The sequence below is a fragment of the Pongo abelii genome, chromosome 2 (assembly GCF_028885655.2).
Source record: "Pongo abelii isolate AG06213 chromosome 2, NHGRI_mPonAbe1-v2.0_pri, whole genome shotgun sequence".
NCBI classification, from domain to species: Eukaryota; Metazoa; Chordata; class Mammalia; order Primates; family Hominidae; genus Pongo; species Pongo abelii.
Window position 1 is genome coordinate 135,300,365 of NC_085928.1, and position 14,184 is coordinate 135,314,548.

At 34.7% G+C, this 14,184-nt stretch overlaps 1 protein-coding gene across 12 annotated transcripts in view; it reads right to left on the reverse strand.

Moving 5' to 3' along the window:
• KCNH8 (potassium voltage-gated channel subfamily H member 8) overlaps positions 1-14,184 on the reverse strand; it is a 395,129-nt gene that overhangs the window by 83,182 nt on the left and 297,763 nt on the right. For all 12 annotated transcript variants that reach the window (XM_054552527.2, XM_054552526.2, XM_054552530.2 and 9 more), the window contains one exon: positions 8,736-8,933. In XM_054552527.2, the coding sequence (XP_054408502.2) occupies positions 8,736-8,933 (198 nt within the window). The remainder of the gene's footprint in view (positions 1-8,735; positions 8,934-14,184) is intronic.

The following is a 14,184-nucleotide window of genomic DNA, read 5'->3' on the forward strand; positions in this document are numbered from 1 at the left end:
TGACTCAAGAACTTCTATATCCAGGTCAGTTTGGAAATTATCACTTACTTTTCTTTTATTTCTAGCAAATTTGATGTATATAATTCTTGAGTGTTAGACCTGCTGAGTGTGTGGGCGTCTCTTTTTTTTTTGTGTTGGAGTTTTGCATAAAATGCATTTTGTAAAATCTCATCTCAGTATCAGGTCCTGGAAGGAACCTCAGCAATTGGCATCTAAGAAGAAAGTAAGCGGTTCTCAAATGAAAGAAGTGCTTCTATAGAACTGCCTGGCTTTTTCTTTCTCTTTCCCTTTGTCTTTTCCTTTCTCTTTTCATTTCCTTTCCCCTTTTTGTTCCCCCTTCTCTTTCTTTTCCTGAATTTTGGACAACACTTATCTCCTGGAGTATAACATCATTGCTAATTACTTTAGCCAACTATTTTGCAATGGCTTTGGAGGCTAAGTAGGGGGCGTTTTCTACTGATATAAAAGGAGGCCAGAGCTCAGGTTTTGGGTAATCTTAGCTGCCCTCCTTCTCTTTCCCACCTCCTCATTGCCCTGGAAATTTCCATTCTTGGTTATAAGTACACTGGCTTGTGGATGGCAGATGGCAGAGAGAATAGAGATGAGAAAAATTTCTTAAATAATGAATTTAAATGGCAGTGCAAAGACATCTTGAGAACAGCCTGAATTTGTGAACACAATAGCTCATCATATGGGTCCAATAAAACTATGTCAGGGTAGTGTGTGTGTATTCAGTGGGGGGACCCGACGGAAGCCTTGATTACTTTGTGATAATAATGCTTCATTGAAACTGAATATGTTCTCAGTGATGAACGATCTTTACTAGGAAGCTTTATCCAACCTCCAAGACTGTGCTGATGACTATCAACTGGGGCAAACTCATTAGGTGACTATAAGCAGTCACTGCTTAGTATGAAATAATTTTTAAAGACATGAGAAAATCTTTTCTGTATATTTTGTCTGGTTGTGAAAAATATGAATAGTTATACATACATATTTCAAAAAATAGTTATATATGTATGGAAATTCTGGAAAACTATCTTTTGATAATGAGACTATGTGTAATTTTATTTTTCTGTTTTCCAGTCTTTTCTAAATGTGCATTATAATAGAAAAAAATAGAAATTAAAAAGAAAGGACATCATCTGCTTAAGTACCTATTTCCATTATTAAACTGTGAACTCCTTGAAAGAAAGTATCATATCTTAGTCATCTTTGTTTTCCCTGCATCTAGCACAGCTCTTGGCATAATTTAAGTATGCAATAAATATTTATGGAACTGAAATGTGCCTCTGGTAGTTTGATACTTTCTTTAAAAAGTTTTATAATTGTAAGCAAATGGTTTAGAAAATCTATGATAAATAGTCCATCCCCAAACCCATCCCTTCATCCCCATCTCACTCTCTAAAGTCAACCTTTTAAAATGATTTTTTTTGGGTATTTTTGCAGTTATCACCAAAATTTTGGACAATATAATTGTACTCCATTGCTTGACTCATTATTGTTAAGACAAACCTAAAAACAATCTGATATGAAAGGCAAGAACTTAGCTCACTATTACCTAGCTTCTTAACTCATGCTTGATATATTATTTTTAGCTCATCTATTAAAATTTTACAAGGTAAAATTAAAATCAAAGATACATATAGAACAAGTTACACATTTGCTAAATGTGAAGCTCATTGAGATTTTTCAAAGTAAACATAGCTATAGAATCACTACCTCCCACCACCCGAGATAAATAAACCAAGTATTAGTATCCTGGAGGCTTCCCTGTGTCCCCTTCACAATCACTAACCAATCCCTTCACCAAAGGTAACCACAGTTACCAATTATATTACAATTAATAAGCTTTGCCTATCTATAAACTTTCTCTAAACAAAATCATACAGTATGTACTTTTTTTCTGTCTGGCTTCTCTGTTGAGCATTGAGTTTGTAAGATTTATCCATAAGGTTCCATGACATAGTAGTTCATTTACTCTTATTAGTGTATAATGCTCTCTTGAATAGGCATTTCACAATTTACTTATTTATTCTCCTATTAATGGACATTCCCAGTTTGAGATTCTTACAAAAATGCTTTTATAGACATCTGTGTGTATACCCTGAAGTATATATGTATGCATTTCCATTGGTTATATATTCAGAAGTGGAATTGTTGAATCACAGAGTAGAGGTATATTCAGATATGGTAGATGTTGACAAAGTTGTATCGACTGACATGCCCCTCAACAGTATAGGAGAGGAGGTCAAGGTGTTTCATTAATCTCTCAAACACTTAGGGTTGCAGGGTTTTTAAACATATCATTTTGGTGAACAAAAATGGTCTCTAATTTTGGTTTTAATTTGCATGTTCCTGATTAATGATGTTGAGCACCTTTTTATATGTTTGTCATCTACTCAGGTATTGGAAATCTACTTTTGAGGTGTTTTTTCCAAGCTTTTGCCTATTTCAGGGAGTTGATTGATTTTTCTCTTATTGATTTAACAATTCTTTATATATAGTAGATGAGAGTCCTTTGTCAGATAAACATTTGAAAATATCTTCTCCTATCCTGTAGCTTCTCTCTTCACATTTATAATAAGGTCTTTTGATAAAAAAGAAGTTCTGCAGTTCAATTTATCATTCTTTTCCTTTATGGCTAGGGCTTTTTGTGTCATGATTAGGAAACCTTTGCCAAATCAGAGGTCATAAAAATATTCTCCTATATTACCTTTTAGAAGTTTTAATGTTTTCCCTCCTAAATTTAGGTCAAAATCCACCTGGAATTAATTTTTATGTACAGTTTTAAGAGGGACCAAGGTTGTCTTCCAACAGGTAGATAAACATTTGGCCCAACAACATTTACTGAAAGTAGCATCCATATCACAAATGAAGTGACAACATATGTGTGAGTCTGTTTCTGAACTCTGTTCTATTTCATTGGCCTATTGGTCTGTTATTGAACAAATACCATACACTCTTAATTACTGTAACTTTGAAATACATTTTGATATCTGTAGCACAAATCTTCCAATTTTGTTCTTTTTCATGATAGCTTTGACTGGTTTTAGCTCTTTTCCACTGATTTTTAGAAACAACTTGTCAATTTTCAAACACACCCACACACAAACACACATCTACTGGAATTTTTATTGGGATTGCATTGAATCTTTAGACTACTTTGAATACAACTGATATTTTCGCAATGTTGAGTCCATTGTTAGCAACCATCACCATTGTACATCCTTCCATTATTTTCTCACTAATGTTTTGTAATTTTCTGTATAGAAATCTTACAAATTTTTAGTTATAATTATTCATACGTATTTAATTATTTGTAATCATTTTTTATATTTTATTTCTAATTTGTTACTCTATATATAGAAATGCAGTTGATTTTTTGCATATTGATCTTGTGTCCATAAACCTTACTGAATTCGCTCATTAACTCTAATATTCATCTGAAGCTATTAGGATTACTTATTTGTTTTGGGTGTTCTCAAAGTTCACATGGTTTTGTCTATGTATAATTTTTAGAAATTATTTTTGCTTTAAATCACTCTGATTTATATAGTTTTAAATATTCCTCCCATATGTTAGTGGTTTATACACTCCATAATTACAGATGCTTATATGGAAGTTTATATGGCATCTTAAATGAAAATTTTATATATATACATATATAAAGTTTATGTTTATATACATATACACACACACATATATGTATATATATGTATATATATGTGTGTGTATATATATATATATATTTATATATATATAAAACAAAACCTGTACAACTCCTGTGGAAATTCTGGTGGGTTCCCAGAGGACTCCTAGGTGGATCCATTCAGCATTTTTTCACCCATTTCTTCTCACTGAGCAGTACTATCTCTGTCCTTGATAATTATCTGGAGTTTTGCCAGTCCCCTTTCTCATTTAATATTGCTACTGCCGATTTTTCTAGTATATTGCATCCTTGCCATTAGCAATTTCATCAGCCTTGTGTGGGGGATTCCTAGTGAGATACCCTAGACTTAAGTCTATGGTAACACAAATTTTAGATTTTTCTTTTTAAAAATAAATTATTTGTTTATATTTATAAAAATTAAGTAAACAAAATAAATTTATAGTACACAATCAAATGAATATTTTAGAAGAAGTTTGCCAGGTCTTAGTGAGTCCTGGATTTAAACTCACTAAATCTCTTCTGCCTTATGTCTAAATTGGGGTATTAATAATCTCTATCTCACAGTATTATGAGAATTAAATGAACAAAGTGCTCAACAGTGTGAGCTCTTATGATTAGTTATCAACATTTTACAATTAATTAGTTAATTAGGAAATATTAAAATGCAGGCATCATTTTTCCTAGCCAGGGTAATTTTCACAATAATATAAAATTATTTCCCCACAAATACAAATATGAAAGCTTTAACTAATAAATTCAAGTCACTTAGATGGCATTTGACTTTCAAATGAATAGTTTCCTAAGTGCTGCTCGGGTCACCTAAATTTTTTAATGCCACTTACCAATGAGCACTGATTTTGCACCAGGACATTTGCTCAATAAACATTCAACAAACAAGAAACAAAGTGACATTATCAGATTATTTCCCATATCTTTTGGCCTTGTGATCAGTGTCGCACCTACCTACAGAGAACAGCAGGGAATAGTTTGTGCATTAACAATTTTTGATTCAGTACTACTCACAATACAGTAAGTGGATCAATAGATAATAAGCTCAATTATCTTATGGATTTTTTGAAATGTCAAATTAGTAGAATTAGGCTTTGAGCATTTCCCAAAATTATCATCAGGAGTAGAAGAAACATGGGCAAATATTAAATAAGTATAGACTGTTCATCTGCAAAATGCTTGTGATTTTGCTTGGCTGAAATATGGGCTATCACAGAGAATGGAAATTATAAAAGTCATAATGCTGGATACGAAACAGTCACCACAGGGCCTGGCACATTGTAGCTCTTCAGAAAATGAGAATTCCTGTTCTCTGCTCCCTAGGCTGTCACTGCTCTACATCAGCCAAGAGCTTGTTACAGTTGCAGCAGCCCCAGCATGCTACTTCAACAACTGTGCCATGGCACTGTCTTTCCAAGAAACTCTCACTGCTTCTCAACTTCCTAACTGATGTGGCACTTAGCATTTACTGCCTGGTATCGTTAAAACTCTTTCCACATGTTTAAGCCTATCTCCTCCAAACTGGATCATAAGCTCTTTGAGGGAAGGTTTGTTTTTATACTTCTTTGATTTCACTGTATGCTGCGTGATCAATTGCTTAAGACCCACACACTCATATCACATCTCATGCAAGGAAGCCTGTAGGAGCCATCTCTGATTGTAAGGTTCAAAACTCAAAGTGATATCTTGAATTAAGGTCATTAAGAGGACATGCTAAAACAGGCTTTGAGGGGAATATTGTGGGGCAGATAATATTAACAGAACTTTAGCCTAAAAAGAATGCTTACTTGATCAAGGTAGACTTCAACATCTCCTAATACTCCATCACAGCAGTCTTACAGTTCAGTAAAGTTTCCCTTTACATATTTAAGGAGAGAAGTAAGTATTCACCTGGGTTCAAACCTTGCATCTTTACTAACTGGTTGTGTGGCATTGGGAAAGTTACTTTAATTCTCCATACTTTAGATTTGTCATCTGAAAAATGTGCATAATATCAATCTGCATCAGTTGGAAGGTTTAGAAGAAAGAAATTATACTAAATATTTCAACAGCAGTAATTCAGTACAGAGAATTGGTTTTCCTGGGGTTGGAAGGCTGAATAAATAAAAAGGGAGCATAGAGGTAACATGGACATAGCAAATGTAGAAGGCTTAACCCTTAGGGCTGGATACACAAAGGGAAGAAGTGCAGTTATCAGAACATAGAAACACAGAGCAGGAGCTGTGAGGAGTGTCAGGGAGCCAGGGTTCTCTTTGGACAAGATAGTGCCCCTGACTGATGCAAGATTGTCTGAGGAGGTCCAATGAGTTTGGTTCAGAGAATGAAGGCTGAAACCACCTGCTGCTGCTGAGGTTCCCGCCTCCACTGAGGGAACAGCATGTGCACCAGAGCAGGCAGTCCCTCCTCCCCTCCTCCGCCTGCCAGTCTTCCCTTGGTTCCTCCTCTAAGAGAAGGCAACTGAGGTCAGCTGGCAAAGAAGAATGAGTTTTGCAGAGTACAAACCCCAGCATTACAAAGCAAAATAAATAAAGGTGGGTTTGGAGTCCAGAGAAAATAGTATAATAAATTGTCTATTTGTTATATGAAATAATAATAGTGCCAACCCCATAGATGTGCTTTAAAAATTATGGCATTGTGTTAGAACACTTACAACAGAGAATGGAACATAAAAACAACTAATAAATGTTCACTATTTATATTGTATTGGTGTTGGCATATAATAGACATTCAGTAAGTATTTGGTCATACACTTGATATGGTTTGGCTGTGTCCCCAACCAAAATCTCACCTTGAATTGTAGCTCCCATAATCCCCACGTGTTGTGGGGAGGGACCCAGTGGGAGGTAATTGAATCATGGTGGCAGGTTTTTCCTGTGCTGTTCTCCTAATAGTAAATAAGTCTCACAAGATCTGATGGTTTTATAAAGGGCAGTTCCCCTGCACGTGCTCTCTTGCCTGCCGCCAAGTAAAATGTGCTTGTGCTCCTCCATCGTCTTCCACCATGATTGTGAGGCCTCCCCAGCCATGTGGAACCATGAATCCATTAAACCTCTTTTTCTTTATAAATTGCCCAGTCTTGGTTATGTCTTCATTAGCAGCGTGAGAATTAACTAATACAACATTTGAATACGTAAATGGTTGAATCAAGCCTGTTATTTTCCTTCCTTTCTATTGTGCCTCTATCTAGCTTGTTCTCTTCTTCCTGCTTAAAAAAATTACATGCAATAATTCATGTTATCAAAAATTTTTTTTAAAATTATGTAAAATGCTATATAGTGAAAAGTCTTCCTTTGAATCTGCTGACTCCTATTAAAATTTATTTATGTATTAACAAGCAATATACATATGTTGGTTCTCCTTAGCCTGCTTTCTATGGTTAGGGTTTTCTCTACTCTTTTTAAGTTTGTTTATTTCTGTCTTTGTCACTCACTCTTTTTCTTTCTTTTGCCTGCCTGCCTTCCATCCTTTATCTCTCTCCCTCTCCTCCCTCTGTCTCTTTTTGTTTTTTCTCTCCACTTTTTCATCCTTCCCTTCAGTTCCTTTTGCTTTCCTTCTTTTTATCCTTTATGACTCATTATATTCTTTGCAATATCTATTCTTTTTTTCCTTCAGTTTTATCTTTGTGCATAAGATGGCTTTGCTTTTTTCTTTCACGTCTTTGCTTAGCTATTTTAGCGTATCTTTAACCTCTGTTGTTATATCTTTTCTAAGATAGTTAATTTTTGTTTGTGGTCTTCTTTAATAACAGCAATAACTTTATTAATATATTTTGAATTATTGTCTGTTGTTAGCGTGATCCCTGCAAATATGAATGGTCCGTGTGACTCTTTGTGAGTTGAGCCTTCTGTACTTCTCCACCAAACTTGCTCACTTGGTGCTCTTACTTGCAATAAAGGAGGGTGATAGCTTTTGCACTTTGGATCATGAACCTCACACTTAGGAAGTGTATTTTTGCTGATGCTTTCTGAGATTTGACACGCTAGACCCTCTTGTGAAGTCTTCCCATCTCTCCTCACGTTTGCCATCTACCAGTCTCAGTTTCTGCAGACTTTATGTATATTTATGAATTACAGCAGTCTCTTAGTTTAACTGAATATTGAACTTACTGGCTTTAAAAAATATCTTAATGCTTTAAAAATGTGATTTCTTTGAAGAGAAGTATAAAATGCAGACTGTTTCATTATGTTCATATAAGAAATATTTGTTGCTCTTTTTGATTGTCATAAAATTCTCTAGAGAGCATTTTGGGCAAATTTCCTAAATTTTTAATGTTTTGAGCTTTCCAAAGTAAGTGTATTTGGGGCTTTCATTCCAGGAGTGGGGATAGATGTTTGCTGAATCAACCACCCTCTTTCATTGAGTCTCTTATAAAAGAGTTGACTAGGGAGAGAAGTGCGAAGACTGAAAATACAATTCACATCTAATGAAATTTGTTTTGTTATTGGGAGAAGTACTGCTGGATCTTACTAATACCCTTGCTTTATAGAAAGCAATGTTTATTTACGGTCATATAACATTACATCAGGATAGAAAGAACCACAACTGCATCTTGCCTAGTACATCACTTGAAAGATGAAGAAACTGAGTGAAGAGTCTGAAACGGACTTGATCCTGTGGCCCAGAAAGAGGGCATATGTAAAAGTAAGTTGGAGGATCTAGGAAAAGTCAGGTTCTAAGCCACTGTCCAGAGTACATATCCTAGTGGGCAGGGAAAATGTGTATTATAAGTTTGCCTACATAGCCACCTCTTACTTCATCTTACCTTTGCAGGCTAAAACAGTAAGCTGGATGAGGTAATGATTCTACGTAAGAGGAGCCCCACGTGTTAATCTTGCTCCATTCTTCTTAAATGCATGCTCTAGTGTGTTAATCTCTCAAGTCTCTTTTTATATGGAACCACAGAGACAACTACAGCTTTACATCTAGACTAATTAGTGCTTTTAGAATCTTCCAATGTTAATCAGTTTATTGTATTTCAGGACAGAACAAACAAGCAGTGACAGTTAGGCAGGCATAGTTCCTCTTCTTGGTATGAAAGAAGATGCTCTCTTACCACCAATCAGCATGGTGCAGATGGAAAAGATCTTTTCTGCATCTGTATTAGCAGAGACGTTCCCAAAACCCACGCTGGTGAGGCTGCTCAGCGTGAAGTACAGAGCGGCAATATAGGCACTTCGGATCGATGGGCCCCCCAAGGTATTGTTGCCATAGTATGGAGATTCCAGTCTCTTTCCCAACTCATGAAGCCAACCTGCAAAGGAGGAAATAATGCAAATGAGAGAACAAAAAGTAAAGTCTCAGTATTAACACATGGGAGTAATGATAAATGAACATTTGGGGAGGTAATAATTTGCTTAGGGGAAGAAGAAGATAAAAAGGAAATTAAAGGCAAGCTATTAGATTTCATTCTTTAAAAGTGAAAATATAATTTTACTCATGCTGTTCTCTATAATACACACAGCATATAAATATGAATTCCAGAGTGGATTGATGGTCAAAGCTAAACAAGTTACTCTAATGCAAGAAACAAACTGCAGGGATGGCTACTCTCAGAAACAGTGCTGTGTATTCCACTTGACCTGTTAAGCTCATCTCATATGGAATTATAAGAAGAAACAAAGAAATTGGGTAAATATTTCAAAACCCAATGTGATGATAAATTACAACAGCCATGAGTCTAGATGTCAGGGGTGAGAAGTCTAGAAGTCTAGGTGAGATAGACTTTATTTCCATTCTGTAAAACTCTTCCCCTTTGTATTCACTTGGGCAGGTATCCAGTTGTCTTACAAATCTCAGCTCATGTTACTTTACTCAGGAAGCCTTCTCTGCAGTCCTATTTTGAAATTAGGGTTGGAAGGGGGAAAACTTGCACAAGTAATGAATACTTGTAATCTATTAGAATTGAAAGCCCCTCTACAAACTGTTTTATGATACTATGTATATATGTGTCAAAATTTATCAAATTAAATGCTTTATAAATATGTATAGTTAATTGTATATTAATTATGCTGTCAGAAAGCTGTAAACAACCTATATTAATAAACATGAGAAGATAGCAAGTATAAGCTTAATAATATTATCTAGAATTTAAACACAACACAAAAATCACTTTAAAATTCTTTATTGAAAATATTTGTCCCTTAAGATTTTATATTTTATAATTCTCTCTTTCTATGTGTGTGTGTTGCAACAAGCAATAACAATGCAGCTCAACTCATGAGATTCATAAGGCTTTTTGTAATGGATACTAACTACTACTTTCTAATAAACACTTCATTGAATGACTGACTGCTCAAGAAGAGATGAAAAACCATTACACTCTTAAGCAGTAATAATATTATCATTATCAACTAAGCTTATATATGATAAAACTGTGCTAGGTAATTAAAATGCAAATTTGAGGCAGCTGGGAATTCCTTGAGACCAAGGAGAAGCGCTTAAGAGCAAGTACTGTGCCTTATTCCTTCTGTGTTGCTACGGAGTGTTTTTCAACCTTTAGCTTGCATCAGAAACACCTAGAGGGCTTGTTAAAGAGGGTCTGAACCAAGAATTTATTTGGTTGTTTTCGTCCTGTATTCTCTGAATGAAATCACTTTGCATATCATTTACTTTCCTTAATAAAATAGGATACAAATTTGTATTGGAATGCACAGATGATATGCTTACTCAATGTCTGTTCATTTACACATGTGTGAGATGGTGTGTCTCTGAAGTGGTTCAGGGAGCAACACACAGACAAACAACTGACCTAATTTTGTTGCTGTCTCTTTTCTGTCTAGCCAACTGTTTTGTCTATTTTGAGAAACATCTCATTCTTTAAAAGGATTGCCCTAAACTGTGTTACAGCTGATGAAGCAGAAGCAATAATGACGATGAAAAAAACTGGTAACACAGAAAGGAGGTAACACCCACAAATCCGGGGATTGGCTATGTGGGCCAAATAAAACTTTTTCACAGAATGGCTCTTCTGAAATGAGAGCACATGTTCCACGGTAACAAGACAACATGTGACTATACTGTTACAGAAGATGATATTTAACCAATTTGGAATCCAATCATTTTTTATGCTGGAGAAACTCATGTCTCTAAAGGAAAGGATGTCCTAGGACAGCCTGTTTCTGCTCAAATTTTTTTTTCCTAAAGAACATTTTGAATGAAAAAGCATACACAACATAGAGTAGAATCTAAATATACTGAAGACACTGACTTATGATAAAAACAAAAGATATCACAAAATAATCTCATAATTAGTAAAATAGATTCCATGAATACAATAGGTTTATGAAATAAATAATCAATTTCAAAGACAGAATGACTCTTCAGAGTCATTCCTAGAAGAGTTTATCATTAGCATGATAATTCAGTCGGTGTATTTTTCGATTGCATACTTACCATAGACCCAGTATTTTGCTTAATTACATACTTTTAACTCTAAATAGGAGTTTATTATTTTACTCTTTAGATTTCCTACAATAATATACTTTGGTTTACTATTTATATGTGTGCATTAACAATGTGTACAGGTGTGATCTGTTTTATACAACAGATGTGTTCCTAAAAACTTTGATTTATGTTAGCATTTGGTAAATCAACACGTTTTACGTTCAATATAAGGAATGCGAGCATGTTATTTAAGGAAAAACTATGGAGAATCTCTGTGGTTATATAAAATACTTCAGTAATATGAAAAACCACCTAGTAAAAGATAAGCTTGTTAAATCAGATTTAGATGTTTGCTAAACGATATATGTGTGGAGAGAAAGGGTAGAAATAATCAGCAAGTACTTAATCACACCTATAATTCAAAATGGTATTCTACTTAATATAGTACGAATGAGCCATGTTGTAAAAGAAGTTAGCTAGCAGCAAGAATGGAGCCCATGTGAGGGTTTCCTTGTTAGCAGGTTAGCACATGGTCAACATTTTACTAAGTGCTACCTGTGCTCTAGATACTCTGCAAAAATGGTACATCCCATCTCATTTACGTGTACTAACCCTATGGAATAGGTACAATTACAGCCGACATTTTGGTTCATTATTTCATTAATAATCACAAAGACTTAGGAATTGTTATCTCTACTTTAAAGATGTGAAAAATAAGGCTCAGGGACATTAAGTAACTTGTTCAAAGTGGCATTATCAGAATTTTAACCCAGAAGTAATCATTTTGTTGTATTTTTTTTCTCCAGTGGTCTTTTGGGAATATTTTGATTCTTTTTTTCTTCAGTTTTATTGGGGTATAATTGATAAATAAAAATTGTATATATTTATGGTATACAACATGATGTTTCGATATACATATACGTTATGAAATGATTACCACAATCAAGCCCAGTAACATATCCATGAACTCACATTGTTATCTTTTTGTGTGTGTGTGTGGTGAGAACATTTAAGATTTATTCTTAGCAGTTTTCAAGCTTTAAATACATTATTAACAATACAAGAGTTCATTTGTATAGTTATCTCGTGATGCTGTCCAAAAGATCATTTCCAATTATCATTTTAAATTGTGCTGTGTTGAGATCATTATTAAATAGGTTTGCACTTCCCACTTTAGTGGGAAAATGTGTCCCAAAAGCATAACATCATACCAGAGAAAACAGAATTATCCAAACGCAATCTACAATATAAACATAGTATGCCTTGGTATTTAGAATCTGGATATTATTTTAACAGTAATTAAGAAGTGTCAAATGCAAATTCCAAGCATAAAAAAATACTCTTACTAACATTTCTTTTCCCCCTCTCCACAATTCTGAAGGTCCACTTAATCATCCTCGTGGACTTCATTAGGATGAGAGGTGGAAAAGCACTGTGATTTTTGTGATGCAAAAGGTGGCAGGCAGTTTGCTGGGAGAGGCAGAGCATTGGAAGAAAATGATTATGATGGGGCATAACATGGGAGCTTCTCCACCCCCTTCAGCCTCCTAAGCAAGGGCCTGAAGCATGGGACTACTCAGCTGCAGAAGTGACTGAGAGATATCAGGATAAGTTTCAGAAGTCTGAGTGTGTGTGTGTCTTTATGTCTGTGTAAGGGAGATGAGGGTGGGGTGGTTATTGGTGAAGTATTTGTTACTGCTACGAATACTTAATAAGAGCAAATATCAGAGAAAAGCTTGAGATTTCATCTCTATTGCTCTTAAAGTATCTATACTTCATAGCATTGATTACAAACATCATTGATAAGAAACATACTTACATATCTGTCTCTGTGTTTCAAGGTTAATCTAGTGCCCATGATTATAATTTTTGGGGTGTTTTTGTTGTCGTTTTGCTTTAAAAACACTTTTTGTTTTGAGATAAGTTTAGATTTACACAAAAGTTCAAAGTGTACAGAGAGCACCTGTGTAGCCCACATCTTTCACCTAGTTTCCTCCAGTGCTGATATGTTATCACAGCACATTTGTAAAAACTTTAAAATTAACATTGGTACATTACTATTAACTAAACTATAAATTTTTCACATTTTAATTTAAGAAATAGAGTCAAAGAGGTTAGAGACTTGGTTCCCAAAGCTCACTCTCAACCCTTCACCCCTTTTCCATTTTATGAGATGTAATCAAGGATAAGGCTGGAATGTCACAAAGCTGTAACGGCATTTAGTGTTGATTTATTGATTTACTCAGAAGGCATCAATAAATTTAGGTCCCAGTTTGACAGGAAAGCAGTTACGACTTGGAATTCCCACTAATGTCAGACCGATTCTCACAAAATAAGAAGTGTCTTACATTTCTGAATTAGTACAATCTACTTTTGAGATAAACATCTGAAACAAAAGTAATTAATCATAAAATAGTAAAGACTGGACTTTGAGTCAGGAAATTGGGGTCCTATGCTTGGTCTTGCTGCTAATTGAGTAGCTATGTGATCCTTCATAGAATTCAGTTTCTTAAACTTAAATATGAAGTGATTGGATTGAGTAATCTCTAGGTTCGCTTTCACATCTAAGATTTTGTGAAATAATATTCTGCAATGCTTCTTCACAAATGATTGACCTTTTTTAAAAGCAAAATTCCGTGTAAAAAGTGTGACTTTTTGAATTTATCTTTCATTTGTTTTAATTCTTTGAGGGAAGATCCATCAGCAAATACTGATGGGATAAAGATAGCAGATTTTCACATTCTCATGTATGTATCACTTGTGCTCTATTTCCATTGCTATACAACCTTCCAGAGCAAGCAATATTATATACTGTTAGTACTGTCAAAAAAATGTGCCACTTGTATTAAACTAGTCCAGAGGTTGCCAGTTCATAATAGTCTACATAAAAGTTGAAAAGTTTGTAAGATAGGAAGTTTTTGAACATTGATTAGTAAAGTATAGCATTTCACTTAAGCAATGATTAATTGAAAGATTGTACAGTATTGTAAATTGCCAAAATAGGGCATCATTACGTGTACAAAAAAACCCCCCAAAAAAACAAAAGACAAGCAAACAAAAAAACCCTAAACAATCTGAAGCCACAGTTGAGCAGCTACCGTAGAGCTCTCTGGTTGATT